Below are 18594 nucleotides of genomic sequence, written 5' to 3' on the forward strand. Positions count from 1 at the left end.
GCTGGAAGTCATGGGTGGTAAGGATTTGCTTTCATGGAAAATTCTTGAAAGAGGGGCATTATCTGTAATTAAGGTGAAGTGAAGTCCATACAGATAATTGTAAAAATGATTGACTCCAAACACGATCGCAAGAGCTTCTCGATCGAGCTGACTGTAATTTCGCTCTGATGGAGTTAAGGATCTGGATGCGTAAGCGATCGGTTTCTCTTCATCATCAATTATGTGACCCATTACAGCTGCAATTCCGGTAGGACTGGCATCACATGTTAGAAGTTAGAACGATTGGACGATGGGGGTCATATGGTACGAGAACTCTTTTAGATGTTATTTCCTCCTTGAGACAATCAAATGCAGTTTGACAATCTATTGACCAATGAAATCTTCTATTTTTCTGTAGAAGCTGTCGAAGAGGTGTTGTTTTTGTAGATAGGTCTGGGATGAACCGAGCGTAGTAGGTAACCATTCCAAGAAATTTCCGGACCTCATCAATATTCCTTGGTTGAGGCATATTACAAACAGCTCTAATCTTTTCTGGACTTTTTGAAATTTGATTGTACCTAATCACATGACCAAGATAGTCAATCTGTTCGCAAAAGAATTTGCATTTGTCTTTGTTTAGATGCAAGTCGTTCGCATGTAGACGAAATAGACACAACTGTAAATTATTGTAGCATTCATCTTTTGTTGTACCGTGCACGATTATGTCGTCAAAATAAACTTCAGTCTTTGGTAACCCGTTTAGAATTTGGCTTAGAATGCGATTGAATTCGGCAGGCGTGGTCTTGATTCCGAAACTAAGTCTGTGCATCAAGTATGTACCACGGTGTGTAGTAATAGTTTGAATTTTGCTGCTTGGGGCATCAACTGGAATGTGCAAATAAGCCTTGTAAATATCAAGCTTGCAAAAATATTTAGAGTCTCGCAAACAGTGTAAAACATCTGGAATGTGTTTGATCGGGAAATTAGATGAAACAAGACGATCATTTACGCCTGTTTTGTAATCGACGCATAACCTCACTGTGCCATTTTCTTTAGGAATAACAACTAAAGGCGAACCCCAATCGCTAGCATCGACTTTAGATATTATGCCGGATGATTCAAGACTGTTGAGTTCTTCCTCAACCTGAGATCTAAGGGCAAACGGAACATTACGTTCTTTGGTATACACAGGTTTAGCGTTTTCACGTAATTGAAGTGTAACTTTGTGGTTGGGCAAGCATCCAATTCTTTGGTCAAAAACTGTGGAAAATTCAGAAAATATGTCATCAATTGAATGGAATGTTTCGGAGACATTGAAAAAGTTAGGTTGATTTTAACCATCATCTATTTCTTGTAGACTTATATGTAAGTGTCGAATCCACACTCTTCCTAGGACTGCTGGACAATTATCAGAAACTATATACATATCTTCAATTGATTTATGGTTTTTGTAAGTAACCTCAACTGTAACTTTGCCCAATGGTTTAAACACATTATTTGTATAAGCACGGAAATACACATTAGTTGTGTCAAGTTTGACGTTGAGATTTAACTCATTGAAAGCCTTTTCTGGTATTAATGTAAATCCTGCTCCGGAATCTATCTCAAAACGCATTGGCTTGTTATCAATTGAAACTGTAGCAAAATACTTATGTGAATCGGGTAAATTTGATCGTTCGTTCTGGTCAAATATGTCTATGATATTAGGTTTGGTAACTGGATGAACTTCAGTGATTTGATTTAAGCCTAGCGGAATGTCATCAGAGGTTGAAGAAATGTACTTTGTTGAATTGAACTTAGATTGATTGGTAGAAGACTTATTTTTCATTTGGGTTGAAATGCAAACTTTGGCTACATGGCCTTTCGAACAGGAAGTGCAATGAAGTGATGACTTGCTAGTGCGACACTCAGTTGCGCGGTGATTATTTCTACCACATCGAAAGCAAAGATCTCCAAAACCTAGGCGATTGAAATCTACTTTTGATTGAGAACGATAAGTATGACCAGAATTTGGATTCTTACGGTAGTTTGAACGACTTCTTTGATGTTTTGTACCTATATTTGAAAGTTTATTGATATCTACATCAGTTGGAATTGAATGCTGATGTTTGTTCAAAGCCTGGGTCTCTAATCGGGAAGCTTCCAAAGCAGTAGCTTTGGTTACAATGTCTTTGAATGAAGTAGTGTCTGATTGTAATAACTGTTCTCAAATCCAGTCATCTTTTAAGCCTCTTATGAATTGAGCTCTTAAAAATGTATCTGAGACTGAAACTTGTTTTGAACATTCACACTGGACTGTAAATTCACATTCAGAAAGGTCTTTTTGTAGTGAAGCTATGTATTCAGGAATTGATTGATTTGCTTTTTGATAAGTGTTTAAAAAGTAATGTTGTGAAACTACAACGTTTCTGTGTGGTGAAAGCATGTCACGTAGTGATTTGACCAAAGTAGCAAAATCTAGGTCTTTGATAGGTTTTTCAGGTCCAATTAATGATGAAAGATTATTGTAGTGAACAGAGCCAATTGAAGCGCAAAGAAGTTGTGCTTTTTTCCTTTCATCTGAGATGTTTTTGACAGCAAGATAATTTTCAAAGCGTTCCAAATAGTTTTTAAATTTTTCCTTTTTCTGATCGAAATTTTCAAATGGTTGAATACTTACTAACGTATTACTCTGCTGTACTGGAGGTTGAAGTTGAAGTTTTTCTGTAATCTTCGTTGCAAGTGTAGCTGCAAGTGTGACTTGGCTCTCAGTGAATGCTTTCAGTAGTGCTGTAAATTGTTCTGCATCCATAATGTACAAAATCGAAATTTAGAAAAGGTTTTAAATCCAAATAATGAGTAGAAATGTTGAAAAACTTTTTCTCGTCGCCAATTGTTGTGACTTTGAATTAGAGTTCATAATAAGCACGCATTTGAATAAACTCTTTTATTGAAAAGTAATATTTACAACTGCAAATTGAAAAAGGTAAACATTGTTTTGTAATTAATGACAACAGCTGATAATATACAGTATAAAGAATACTACAAACGTGTATGGTTTTCATTCGAACAAATTCATCACTTTATTTTATGAAAGCTAATATTAAAAATTCAGTTTTTCTAAAGAAAGTCAATAACTTTTAAAAAATCCACTAACATACTATATTATTTAAAAATCTGTATTACCATGTAAACACGTCAACTTTGTTTGCATTCAAACACGTAGTTATATTCTTAAAAAGCTCACAAGATTCATATACTATTTCACAAACCATTAAACCAATTCATCGCTAATATACAGGCTACTATTGAGATTACATAAGCTTGTCCCCAGTAAGCCTAGAACATTTCAAACACAAATTCAACTGTTAATTTAGTTGACAACATGGTTGTTTTGTTATTCAAAATGGAACTGTCAATAAACGTCCAAACAAGATGTTAAGGCATATTAAGTATAAGATTCAGGCTAGTGTCGTCATTTTGATTATATTTCAGATCTATACCATTTCTGTTCTAATATCCGTGGAATAACGCTACGGTATCAGCTATTTCTTGATGTACTGAATTCAAAAGTCACCAGCTGATCTTATGTCTTTGTTTATGTGTCAACTACTGCTTCATAAGGATTACATTGAAACTTTGAGATCCCGTGGGGCGGATTCCTGAGAGATTTTATAAACGTCATATAGATGTTAGCACTCACCGATATGGTCTTTAGCACCATCCAAAATTTGAAAACGATTGCTTCAGCCGTCTAGGAGGAGTTTGGGTATTACGAAATGCATAAGAGTCGACGTATAAGAGCTTCGCTCGCTCCGCTCAACAATAAATGTGAAAGTTTGTGTGTTTGTTTGATTGTTTGAAGTTAAATCACGCACTAACTACTGGTCAGATTAATCTGAAATTTGGCCTGATGCTAGCTCACATTCCCGATTAGCATATAGGTGTATTCTTATCGCAATAATCATTTCGGGCTCCACCCCAGTGGCTCAGTAGTTGACTATTGGATACTGAAGTAGACATCCCATCTATATGGACCAGCTATAGCCAATTGTTTGTTGAAAAAAAGAACATAGTTGTCTGAGCCAGTCATAGAATGCGCTAGTGATAATAAATCATTCAATTAGTTTGAATTGGTAAAAACGATTGTACTCGTATATTCGACAAAAATCAGTAATTTTAGTTCAGCACAATCCGTTGGTGGCTCACACCAACTATGACAATTTTGGTTAAAAAAACTAGCTACAAATTTAACATTGGGATGGAATGTCTAAGATGATATTCAATCGCATTAAAAAGTTAAAATGTTTACCAACACGGTGTGGCAATATTAATGTGTGTGTGTTTGCAATTATGACAGCAGCTAATTTGAACTAAGCAGCAACAAAAAGCTGTGATACACTACGCAATGCAAACTGTCAAAATAGGATTGTTTATGATTATGTTTTTCCCCCTTATAAGGAAGTAGCAATTACCGTAGGTGGCACGGTAAGACCTAGGTCCGGGACCGATTTACTTTTTCTTTTTGATGTCCCCAGAGGCCAAAAACACAATTCGTTTAAATTTATATAGGTGGGTGTGTGTGCGTGTGTGTGTGCGTGTGTATGTGTGTGTCCATGCAGACGATAACTTGAGTAATTTTTGTCCGATTTTGATAAAATTTGGTTTGAAGGTGTAAGGCGGAATAAACTTGAATGAGTTCGCAAACCAGCATGATCGGACCATGTGAACGGGATTTAATGGGGGGTTTTATGGGGTAAAAATGGGGGTTTTCCCATTTTTTACTCTTAAAACACAAAATATAAAAATTTTCTCCAGACCTTTTTAAAGAGCTTAATAAAACAAATAATTTAGTATATCTAAGTGTTTTTGTACGGTGATTGGTTACGGAGAAAATTAAAAAAATTGTTAATTTAAAATTCACAATTTTTACAGATTTACGCAATCCCTGTCTAGCAGGCACTTCGACGTTTTAGAGCCACGAAAACTGCCCTTTTCTCCCAATTAATTGTCAGCAACAAAATACATCAAGGTGTAAACGGCGTAGCAGGTGCACGGACGGATAAACAAAGTAAAAAGCAGGTGAAGAACGCAAGCAAAAAGTATGAACAAACTCATCCTGAAAGATATTCACCAAAGATTCGGATGGTGAAAAATCTAGCAATGACATCTAATCTGAAAATAGACTATGAAGGAGATAGCTCGGTGGGGATAGATACCATGACGTTCAAATTTAAGTACTGCGATGCCTTAAAATGGAAAGAAGAAACCCCGGGCATGTGCTGCAATGGTGGTAAAGTGCAACCACTAACTTTGCAGCACCTACCTGAACCTTTATGCAGTCTGTTCATGGGAAACCACCCTGATCATACACACTTTATGGACCGGGTGAGACATAAGAGCTGCTTTAAACAGGTTGTAGTTGAATTGTTGACTGAAGGTTGTTGGCACTTAAACACTAATTTATTAAAAATTTCAATCAATTTGAAAGTTTCCGTAGCGAAGCACAGGTATTCCGCTAGTAACCACATAAAGTTGTAGTTGTGTTGACTATCAGTGTGCATTTTTATTGTAGTGGTAATAGGGTATAGTGTGGTGAAAAATAGCGTTCGTACCACGGACCAAAATGGTTTTGCAGCTCTCGATCGTTTTAAGTTCTCGACTTAGTAATAATATATAATATTAATATTAATTTAATAATTTATAAATATGTGTAGAACAAATACTTGATACATGCAATAGATAATAATTCAATTGGTTTAAAAAATCATAAATTAGCTAAAGTATGCGCCCCACGTTTTTAATTATTTTTATTTACTACCATACATAGGACTGTTATAGTAGTCTATTAAATCCGCTATAATATTGTTTTCACCACACTATGATGTTTTTAGCGGTTTTACATACGTTAATTGGTGGCTGAAAGTTACGTTTTGCTGGCCATGCCAGCTGTCATCGTTATTTGGGGACCGAGCAGGGTTTTACATCCCTAGGGCTGCAAAATCAGCTGCCCGCTTACTTACTTAAGACATGAATGCATATTAATTACACAATCAGTATCCATAGCATTGCAATAGAATTGTTTCATTGTCACCATTGCCCAGCAACTATTTATTTTTATTTTTGCTGATTCCTCAAATTATTTTCTCTGATTTCCTAAAACAAAAAATACATATTTTTTTCTACCACTGACTCATTTGATCAATCTAAGTTACACATCAGGCACTTTTCCAACCCTCTTTAAAACAGCCAAAGTATATCCTCTTTACAAATCCAACGATTTTTCAGACGTCAAACTTCCGCCCCATATCTATGCTGAGTGTTTTTGCAAAAATGTTAGAACGCATTGTGAAAGATCAGCTTTTGTTAATTACCTTGAAACAAACAAAATTTTAAGCAAAGAACAGTACGGTTTTGTAAAAGAAAAAAATATATCTGACGCTCTATTCGAAGTAAGTAAAAACATAAATGATAATATCTCTCACTCTACAATAGACGGAGTATGCTAGTATTCCTAGACCTAAAAAAGGCATTTGATTCTGTTGATCGAGCAAAGCTATTGGTTAAACTAGAAAACATTGGCATTCGTGGCACCGCTCATCAGTGGTTTCAAAGCTATTTATCCGACAGAAAGCAAAGTGTGGTGATTAACGGAATTTCCAGTGACGTGAAACTCATAAACTATGGGGTAATTCAAGGAAGCACTCTGTAAGCAACTACAATGATGAAAAATAGCATTCGTACCACGGACTGAAATGATTTTGCAGCTCTCGATCGATTTAAGTTCTCGACTTCGTCTCGAACTTAAAAACTATCTCGAGCCACCAAAACCTCATTTTCGGCCCTAGGTACAAAATATACTATTACACAGGTGTGGTGTTTGTAAAAAATGTTCTCATTACCCATTTATATTTGAAGATATAATGGGTTGCTATAATTTATGTTGCTATTCAATAGGTTCTCATTCGCCTATTGGGTCTGATGTTGATTGGAGTGTCCAATCGAAATCGATCACCACTTACCAACTTTTACATGTATTTACCGTCTTGTAAGTCAACAGTATAAGTGTAAATATATTATTGCAAGTGTTATTAGACGTATGTATTTTCTGTAGGTATTTTTCATATAATTTATGAAAATTATTGATATGAAAAAGACATAATTACGTACTATATAACTAGGAAATAAAATAATCCAATATAAGTTTTTTTTTAATTCTCACCATTGACACAGTATGTTTCAGTCTCAGGCGATGCATGTCCTATAAAAAAGCAAACATTATAAGACTTTATGAACAAATTTAAATATAAAACTTTATAAAAAAAAGTAATACACCTAATTTTAGGTAATCCATTCAATCGCAGAAGCAAAATGACTGGAGTATCCTCACGCTTTCACAATTTCAACTTAAGATGAGAGCTACAATTAAAAATCCCACCAGTTTTGAGGTGTGGTCAGTGATACGGTTTTTGTTGACTAAAACTTAAAACCGATACACATTTATCATCAACTGTGTGAAGTTAAAGGAAACAATAAATGAAAGTTCTGAGAAAAATTGTGCATTCAGTTAAAAAAATTAAGTTGTTTGCCAACAAAAACTGTATTACTGACCGCACCTCATAACTGGTGGGATTTTTAATTATAGCGGTCATCTTAAGTTGAAATTGTGAAAAACGGGCAGAGCTTGAATGCTCTTTTTGTCTCGGCTGGACACCGACTGAGCCGAATGCAACGTACCAAAATGTACGAGATCGGCGTGCACCTAGCGGCGTCAGAACAAAACTTTCTTTACTTTCTGGAAGACCCACTTATTTATGCTCCTTTTTTCATTCTTTCAAGAGTCTGTTACAAATAAAGATTTATTTGTTAAGAACATTATTTCCACATGTGATTGTAATGGTCAAAACATTTAGAAAGGTTTGGGGTTTCTTAAATTTTTCAATAGTAACCCTTTTCAAAAGCACACCATTCATAGAGCAGAGTAACTCATATAAATAATTGGCTTTTTATAAACCAAACAATCATACTTTTAACTTACATGATGAGTTTCTGACAAAATTCTTAACGTATTGAAAATTAACTCCTTTTGGTTATATTTCACTAATTAAATACATGTTATATTGTAGACATGTCCCAGAGAGGTGGACGGAATGTTAGGATAACGCCAGCCTCATAAAACTTCTAATATTCAAAATTACTACCCAGTTTTATAAGACAATTCTCAGTTATAAACTATAGCTTTACAAGACCTATTGAGTACATAGTACATTACTTGGAGCTTGGAGGACACCAGTAGTCTGCTAAATAATTATACTACTACTGTACCTCACGACTACTCATAAAAATAATCTATTTGCAGCTTTATCAATTTCACAGTCATTAATATTTAATTGAGACAATTGAAGAGGAAATAAATCAATAATTATTTGTAACTAATATTTATTTAATAGTATCACGATACGATAGCAAAAAGAATAATGATAGGGTTATGTATGATTTTTTACATTGTACAGTGGAACCTCGATAAAACCCTTGATAACAGGTTTAATTTAATAATCCCCACAAAAGTCTTGCCATCGAGGTTGTATTATTTTGATGTTACATGTTGTGAGGCAAATATTCAATATAATACTGTATTGAGAATATCTTACTTACCTATGGGAGGAAAACCACTATCAGCAGAATTGATGCGTTCAAAACCTTGGAAATATCTATCAGTCAAGATAGTTTTTCTTATTTCATAAACTGTAGTCACATCTGGAATCTCACTACCTAAAAGAGAAAAATGGTAAAGTGATTAATAACAGCCTTAAGAATGTACCATCGTTGAATTCGGCTCGCCAATTTAACATGAACAAGCCAAACTGAAAAGCCGAATTTACTGTGTGTATCCAAAATGTTGTTCAATACAAACGAAATTTGATAAGTCTCTGTGTGGGTGCTCAGTTTAGTTCCTCAAATCAGATGTTTTGACAATTCTAACCGGCAAGACAAACTGAGAAACCTATAATTAAACATGTGGAGCGTGATTTTAGAGAAACGCATCTTCCATTAATACTTTTTGGAACATATTGTGTGATTTACAAATTTAATAGGACTTTAAAAGTTATAAAGCTAAACAAATGTACAGCGGGTGATCAAATTTCCAGTTTCTATTTTGGCAACAGTGACAATTAATTAAACAGCTTCTTATTGTTGCATATTTGTAATACAGTAATACTTAATACATTGAAAGTCAGTTTATACATTGCTCAACGTGTTACAATTGCCCAGTTATTTTATAAAAACAAAAATCTCATGTAAACTCTATATCCTACCGAAATTAGGGAGAAAGGTATGGTAAATTTAATCACTTTACTGAGCTAACAATTTTCAACGTAGTAACACTAAAAAGAAAATTGTAATCATTAGAGATATGTTTGTCATCATCCTGGAATAGGATATAAGCCAAAATGTTTGCTGCTATGAGTGATATTGTGAAGAAGAGTCAGAACAATAATTTTTTTCGTTCGCAGACCTTAGGTATTTCCTAACCTTCCCTTCAGCATATTTTGCATAACGATTTGCACTTACACCCTTTACAAAAGTCAGTTATCCTAAGAACTGAAACCCATAATCATGAAGGGTAACGAATTTATTCAGAGTACCTATTTATTAAAACAAAATAGATATTAAATGCTGGTTTTCCTAAAGAAATCTTTTCTCATGAAGCAAGTTTTTTATATCCCTGCTTATTATAACTAACAGAATGTATTAATGTGGGGCGTCTGAAATCCTTACATCATACACAGCATGACAAGCTAAATTGACCGAGCATGTAAAACATGTTTTCCCTAAAAGTGTTTAAGTACTTCCTCCTCTAATTCCTCCAGTAGAACTGTCACAGACGTAGACAGCAAGAATAATGGTGGTTCAGGTTCAAACTAAATTTGATAGGGTGTGTGAGATCTAAAGTTCAGTTATTCAAATCAGCTGTTTTGACAATTCTAACTGTCTAGGCAAACTTAGAAGCCGAATTCAAGTCGAGATAAGACAAGCCAATTGAACACGTGTAGAGCAAAACTGAGTCAGCTGTCGCCCATTTTTTACTAAAAACTAATGTAGTTGTGTGAGCCAGTCACAGATTGCTCTAGTGTCTAAAACTCTATTTTGAACCTTATTTTTTGTTACTGACATAGTTTCTGGGCCATAACAGTGCTATAGTTCATAATAAGTCATTCCATCAGTTTGAATTGGTAAAAAACATAGTGTAGTCGAGTCGGCAGAAATCAGTAATTTATATCAGTGCAATCTGTAGGTAGCTTACATCAACTAAGACAAATTTGATCAAAAACCTGGCAACAACTTGAACATGGTGATGGAATGTCTATTTAGCTATTTACCTTACAAGTGTAGTAGTAAGAGCGTTTTTACATCACGCATGTGATGTAAACACGCCCTTGCGTAACGTGTAACGTACAAAATTTTACCTGATCCGACAACATACAGGGGGTTACATTCACTTTTTTCATTATCCATTTCATTTTACTCATCTTCTAACAGTTAACAGTAACGTTCTTTTACAAACAAAAGCTAGGTTAGGAAAATTAAAGCATAACAAAAAAATTCAAGGGCACAGCTGATTTCTAGCGTTGAACGTCCGGTGGGGCACACGGGAGGGACTAAGGCTAACATATCTTGTAGTGTCAGCGTTCGCCGCTAGAACTGCTGAGTTGAAAAAATGTAATTTTTTTTTAATCTTTAGTTATAAAATTAGCTTTTTAATTATGAAATAATGTTTAAAAATTATAAAATTAATTTTTAATTACTAAACTGTCATAACATAACCTAACCAACCAGACTTGCTGATAATATAAAAACTATATAAGATAAAAATCTAATTAATGATAATGATAAATTAATTTTAAAATTTAGTATTATAATATTAAACTGTTATAACCTAACCTAACCAATGTAATCAACCTTAAAATTAAGAATACAATGGAAACTCCATGTACAATATCGAAACTTAAATTTATTTAATTAAAATACAAAATTGATGGTAAAAGAAAATAAAGGGTTCACAATAAAGTTTACAATCAGTGGGGAATGAATTTAATAAGGAAAGCTTTAGGCTAAGCCTATTACAATAGTTCTAAAGGTTCAGGTGTTATAATTTATTTCATGAATCTTTATCTCAGGTGGGTGTGATCGAGAGGCATTTGAATTTAATCTTGTGATTTTATATTGCCTAATTAAAATTTTGTTTGAAATATAAAATAGGTTCAAATGATAGATCGGTTGAATTAATTAAAGTTCTGAATATTAAGCTTCTACGGTATTAGTTTCTTGACTTTGAATTTGAGTACAAATGTCCAAAGGTTAGGCCTAAAAATGTTTTAATGGCTTCCAAAGGGGAAATGTCTATTGGAGTGATCTCACCAAATTGATGTCTTTCTTCGCAGCAAAATTTCTTGATGTTGTAACTTAATTATTAATGTTTGTAATAAGGACAGTTCTTTTTCAATCGAATTTCACTAATTTAGGTTCAAATATAGACACTTTTTTATAAATTTTGATTTTAAAATAGGTAGTATCCAATTTACATCTTCATACTAGCTCAGCTCCATTGGAAGTGATGAAGGGAAGGTCTGATGCATTGTTGCACTCACATATGTCAATGCTGACTTAATCATATAAAATTGTAAGCCACTGTTCACAAATATATATTATAACAAATTTCATTTGCTATAGAGCTAAATTATAATTTTGAAAAGTTATTTAAATAAAATTATATTGAATTTGAAGCAATTTTGTTACAAAAGTTATAGGCTATTATTCAGGGTGAGTTTTAATTGTCCCCCCCCCCAACTTTTTTCTACATTTTTTCAAATCAATCCCAGACCACTTCCAAACATTGTTGGGTAGTAAGTACTTCATTTTGACAAGGTTGTCATTTCCGTCCGCCATCTTGGATCCGCCATATTGGATGCAAAATTTTTTTTTCAAATGTAAAGGTGGAGTTGTGACCCATTATTTTGAACTAGATTTTTACTCTGATTACAATGCCGCAAACTGTTTTTAAAAATCTTGATTCATTCTAAAGCTATGAGGGCTTTTTAAAACTTTCTTTTTAGCCCATTTTAACATTGCGCATTTACAAACTAAGACCATAATCTCAAAATAGCGCTAGATAAAGATAAGTATACACCACCAGTAATTGTCGAAATATTTTCACTTGGTTATGACTGATGTATTTTTTTCGGCCGCCATCTTGGATCCGCCATTTTGAAATGTGATAAATTATTTTAAATATGAAGGGGGTGTTGTGACCCATCATTTCGAACTACTTGTTTAAGCTAAACTCAATGCTGCAATCCATTTTTTTTATCAAGTTTTATTTATGAAATATTGCAATTTTTTTGTAAAAAATGTCAATATTTAAAAATAAAAAAATGAAAATGAAAAACGGATCATGGAATTAGGTTCAGCTTAAAAAATTAGTTAGAAATGATGGGTCACAACACCCCCTTTATATTTAAAATAATTTATCACATTTCAAAATGGCGGATTCAAGATGGCGGCCGGAAAATATACATCATACATAACCAAGTGAAAATATTTTGACAATTACTGGTAGTGTATACTTATCTTTATCTAGCACTATTTTGAGATTATGTTCTTAGTTTGTAAATGCACAATGTTAAAATGGGCTAGAAATAAAGTTTTAAAAAACCCTCATAACTTTAGAATGAACCAAGATCTTTTTAAACAGATTGCGGCATTGTAATCAGGGTAAAAATCTAGTTCGAAGTAATGGGTCACAACCACACCTTTACATTTGAAAAAAAAATTTGCATCCAATATGGCGGATCCAAGATGGCGGCCGGAAATGACCACCTTGTCAAAATGAAGTACTTACTACCCAACAATGTTTGGAAGTGGTCTGGGATTGATATTTGAAAAAATATAGAAAAAAGTTGGGGGGGGACAAATAAAACTTACCCCGTATATTTACATGAAATTATGTTATTTGAAAATATCTATATTATATTGTATTAAATTGATTACCTATTGGTCTGCATGGACAATTAATTACTATATATTGTTTGAAAAGGGATTGACATTTAGATAAATGAAAAACATATGGTGAAAATTAAATTATCTATAAGTGGAAATATTGAATTGTTACACCAACCAAACTTGCTGATATGAAAAATTTGTCGACAAAAAGTTGGTACTGCCAGCGGGATTCGAACCCGGGACCTCCTGAACATCAATCCGAAACGCTACCAACTATGCCACGAACGCCGCTGAAATCACATCGTTTCGTTACGGTAATCGTGTTGCCTCAAGAGAAGACATTAGCCACTAGAGATATGACGTCACTACACCTTTAGCCTTAGTCCCTCCCGTGTGCCCATTCCGTTGACCGTCGTTGGATCCATAGAGGTATATTTTTTAAGTTGAGCACTCAATGCTATGGGTTTCATTACTTCAATAGTGAGTTTTTGAAACTTGTTGTTTACATCACGCTTAGGATAGGGAAGTTTAACATGGCGGGTTGGGTAATAGCTATTTACATTACAAGTGTAGTAGGAGCGTTTTTACATCACGCAGGTGAATGTTGTGCAACGAGCGGAAGCGAGTTGCATAATTCACCTAAGAGATGTAAACACGCTCTTGCGCAACGTGTAACGTACAAGATTTTACCTGACCTGACAATATACATGGGTTTACGTACAATATTTTTTTCATTATCCATTTCACTCATTGTCTAACAGTAACGTTCTTTTACAAACAAAATTTAGAATAGGAAATTACTTTAAAACATAACAATAACATTCAAGCGCACAGCTGATTTCTAGCGTTGAACGTCGATGCCTCCATAGAGGTATATTTTTTTAACAGCAGATTGCAACAGCAGAGCAGATTGCAGATACCTTAGTCTAATCGTCATAAACAGTTCCCACACTCCGGGCAGCTCGCCTTTACTACTTCCTCAACCACTTCCTACGTCACGGACCTGTTCCCCTCTCTTTCCATATAGCATTTTAGGATTGCAGATACCTTAATCTAGTCGTCATAAACAGTTTCCACACTCCGAACAACTCGCCTTTACTACATCCTTCACCACTTCCTACGTCACGGACCTGCTTCCCTCCCTTTTCATAGCATTTAAGGATTGCAGATACCTTAGTCTAATCGTCATAATTCCCAAACTCCGGACAGCTCGCCTTTACTACTTCCTCCACCACTTCCTATGTCACGGACCTGTTCCCCTCCCTTTCCATATAGCATTTTAGGATTGCAGATATCTTAATCTAATCGTCATAAACAGTTCCCAGACTCCGGACTGCTCTCACTTACTACTTCCTTCACCACTTCCTACGTCACGGACCTGTTTCCCTCCCTTTCCATAGCATTTTAGGATTGCAGATACCTTAATCTTATCGTCATAAACAGTTCCCACACTCCGAACAACTCGCCTTTACTACTTCCGTCTCCGTCACCACTTCCTACGTCACGGACCTGTTTTCCTCCCATTCCATAGCATTTTAGGATTGCAGATACCTTAACACGTTCGCTACTGCAATAGTACGAAATTTTCCATTCACATGGACCAGCGACGCATATATGCGACGGCTAGTCACATTAAAATAGACTGCCGACGCATATTTGCGTCGGGGTTCTAATGTTATTAAAATGCTTATATCTTTGTGGTCTATTTGAAGGCACTGAATTCCCTGCAGTGGTCTACAGAGATGTCTGACGCACAACTGCGTCGCTTGGTCTGTGGATATGATGATTGGGGACGTCATATAATAGTAGGAAAAACTGGTCTTTACTTTTCTGCATCACTGTATGTATGTATGCAGTATGTATGCTGCATTATCCTATGTAGCTTTTATAATTGTTCAGTTATAAACTGTTCTTGAATAACCTGTTTATTTTTTACTTACTTTCACCTTAAAACAAAACAAAAATTAACCGTCGCATATATGCGACGTTTTAGTCTATTTCAAGAAAACTATGATAATTTTCACTATTGTTTTCACTGTAGACCGGGCGTCGCAAATATGCGACATTACAAAAGGTTATAAAAAATACAAAAAACAAGAACAATTTATTTACAAACACTATTGTAGCGTATTACAATGTAAATGATCACTGTTTTACAGGTTTTCGCCCGTGGTCTGTGTGTACTGTTATCCAAGAGACAGCCGGTCTATGTGTAAGATTGAAATGTATACCTCGGTCTGTGGCAATGACCGCGGCGTCGCATATATGCGACGCTCAGTAGCGAACGGGTTAATCTAATCGTCATAAACAGTTCCCACGCTCCGAACAACTCGCCTTACTACTTCCTTCATCACTTCCTACGTCATGTACCTGTTTACCTTCCTTCCCTTAGCATTATTAGATTGCAAATACCTTAATCTATTGGTCATAAACAGATCCCACACTCCGGACAACTCGCCTTTACTAATTCTTTCACCACTTCCTACGTCGCGGACCTGTTTTCCTCCCTTCCCATAGTATTACAGAACTGCAGATACCTTAATCAAATCGTCACAAACAGTTCCCACAGTCCGGACTGCTTGCCTTTACTACTTCCTTCACCACTTCCTACGTCACAAACCTGTTTCCCTCCCTTCCCATAGCATATTAGGATTGCAGATACCTTAATCTAATCGTCATAAACAGTTCCCAAACGCCGGACAGCTCGCCTTGACTACTTCCTTCACCACTTCCTACGTCGCGGACCCGTTTTCTTCCCTTCCTATAGAATTTTGGGATGCAGATACCTAAATCTAATCGTCATAGACAGTTTCCACACTTCAGACTGCTCACCTTTACTACTTCCTTCACCACTTCCTACGTCACGGACCTCAAGCTAGTGTCGTCATTTGATTATATTTAGGATCCATACCGTTTCTGTTTTAATATCTGTGGAATAATGCTATCAGCTATTTTATTATGTACTGCATTCAAACGTCAACAGCTGATCATATGTCTTTGTTTATGTGTCAAATACTGCTTCCATAAGGATTACATTGAAACTTCCTGAGGGACTTTTTTAATGCCATATAGATGTTGGCACTCACCGATATGGTCTTTATCACCACGCAAAATTTGAAAACGATTGATTGAGAGTTCGTCTGCAGTTTCAAAACAATATGGTTGTGATTCTTTATGAGCCATTATATTTGAGTTTTTACAGTGTATTTTAAAAGTGTGTGACTAAACTACAGTTTTAAATTATAGGTAAAGTTTCTTTATCCAAGTGAAATTATAAAATTTCAAAAAGCTTTTAAAATTGTACAGCTAAAAGGACTTATAAAAATACTCACATTTCTCCTAGACAATAGCACATGTTTTAAACACCAACCAAATATATTGTTGAAAAGGACACTGGGAGCACAAACTTTTAACTTTCATTATTATTTACCAGTTATCAATAATTTTACAACTTGACCACTGTTTTAAAATTAATAAAAATGGCTATTACAAAGTAAAGAACTTAATCACATCAAGATAAACAGGAAACAACTTACAGACTACTTGACTCAAACAGTATTTTCCTGTTTGGATCCCCACCCCACCCCCTGCCCACCTGATACATCTGACCCAAGGCGTATTTGCAGCTGACCAGCTTATCACCAAGACCTGACCTTTGGAGCAATAACAATATTGGAGCAACAAACCCAGATATTACACCTGTTGAGATCATTTGTGAAGAATATAATATTTTATCTGTTTACACATTGAAGAGATTCATTATCATTATCATAATCATTCATTCATTATTATCTTCGTTATATATTTTCATACCTGTCATACTTTTATTTTAACCAATGCATGTTTTGTTTACGACTTATATTTTTGTTGTATAGAAAAACATTATCTTGACTACAAAGATGGAGTTTAAAATTGAGGAAACAAAAAGTGGAAAGGATAATCTTATTTTTAACAATTATAAATATAGACAAAATTATGTGGCGAAAAATGGTGATTTGACATGGCGTTGCCTTGGAAGAAACTGTAATGCAGTAATAAAAACTGACTCAGCTAAGTCAGCAATTATTGCATCTAACATTAAACACTCTGGGCCTCATCCTGTCACTATGAGATCACTGTTATCTCCAAAAACCTCATCTACCCAGGAGTCCCCTGCCCGTATGGTATCTAATGAAAAGAATTTCTTTGAGACATCCACTCCTCAGTTATTAATTACACCATCTGAGTCCCCCATGGATATTACTGATAAATCACAAGAATTAGCATCCCCTACAGTTTTGGAATTACAAGGAAAAAACATGCATTTAGTTAAACAAAATGAAACTTTAAAAGAGCAATTAAAATGTGTGCTTGATCACTCCATTGAGTCGGATACTCGTCTGATGAAATACACAAATGAGATTTTTCCCGTCCCAGACTATCTACCGAAAAAAATAGTACCAGATATGACAGATTTTTCTGTACAGTGTGTACCTGATACGTCTGAATATGGAACTTCTACCGATGATCTTGTTTCACATGTGCAAGAGAGCATAAAAAATAGCGAATCGAAGGGAGCCCAAACTGACAGTCTGTTGCTAAATAAAACAATGATTATGACAGAGTTGTTAGGCTCCAACTGGCTCTCAGATCTGTCTCTCCAACCATACTTCGATATGCTAAGTAATAAATTCCTAATTCCAAACTCATGTATTATAATAAACCCGTTGATAGTGCATGCAGTAAAGAATAGCCAAGACTTTCACACTTTTTTAGATCCTCTAAAAGTTACAGAAAGAAAGTTAACTATCATGCCAATAAATGACTCGGAGGAAGTAAGTAAAGAAGGCAGTGGATCACACTGGAGTGTTTTGATCTTCGACAGAGATGAAAATAAATTTTACCATGCAGACTCTCTTGGTAACTACAATCTTCATTCAGCAAAAAAAGTTGCTCAGAGACTGTCAGAGTATGTGGGTGGTAAAGCACCAACAGCTAGCTTTCTGTCATTAAAAAGCCCACAACAGCCTAATAGTTATGATTGTGGTATCTACTGTTGTTGGGTTGTTGAGTCAATAGTAAATGACGTAGTTACTACTGGATTCTTGAACATTCATTCCATTCAGAATAAGAAGCTGACAGAACAGGAAGTTATTCAAAAGCGTGCACAATTAGCATATATTCTTCTTAGCCCCTCAACAGTTAGTGACAAATTACTTTTTTCTCTAATGATTCAGAAGGATACAAAATTAAATACCTTGGTCATTGAAAAAACCAACACAGAAATCAAAAATGCTTTGTCGCAAAATAGCTGGACTCAAGTACAAACTAAATCAAAACATCTCAGTTTCGAAACAAACCATAATCCTACTTTACCTATAAAAAACAGATATGATATCCTCCATACACTTGAACAAGAAAATAAAACTCCAATGAACTGTACACAGAAGCCCACCGTCCCTCCTGCTAACATGAAGAGGAGAAAAAGAAATCATGAGAGTACACTAGGAAAGCAAAATACCCTACAATATGTAAATAAAGCACACAACACAAAAACCATGATATCTGAAACTGATATTTGCCCAAATGTCAAGACAACACTTTGTGCCGACAGCCAGGGTAAACATATAGCCTGGAAAATTCAAAAATTCAGTT

The 18594-nt window shown here is 35.0% G+C and overlaps 1 protein-coding gene across 2 annotated transcripts in view; it reads right to left on the bottom strand.

The window, feature by feature from the left end:
• LOC128990329 (tenascin-like) overlaps positions 1 to 18594 on the bottom strand; it is a 201177-nt gene that overhangs the window by 173717 nt on the left and 8866 nt on the right. For both annotated transcript variants that reach the window (XM_054412665.1, XM_054412664.1), the window contains exons 2-3: positions 8614 to 8730; positions 7181 to 7219 (exon numbers count right to left, since the gene is read on the bottom strand). In XM_054412665.1, coding sequence (XP_054268640.1) covers positions 7181 to 7219; positions 8614 to 8730 — 156 coding nt within the window. The remainder of the gene's footprint in view (positions 1 to 7180; positions 7220 to 8613; positions 8731 to 18594) is intronic.

The sequence above is a fragment of the Macrosteles quadrilineatus genome, unplaced genomic scaffold (genome assembly GCF_028750875.1).
Source record: "Macrosteles quadrilineatus isolate MER2022 unplaced genomic scaffold, UCM_ALF_1.0 Scaffold_3__2_contigs__length_128488019, whole genome shotgun sequence".
In the NCBI taxonomy this organism is placed as follows: domain Eukaryota; kingdom Metazoa; phylum Arthropoda; class Insecta; order Hemiptera; family Cicadellidae; genus Macrosteles; species Macrosteles quadrilineatus.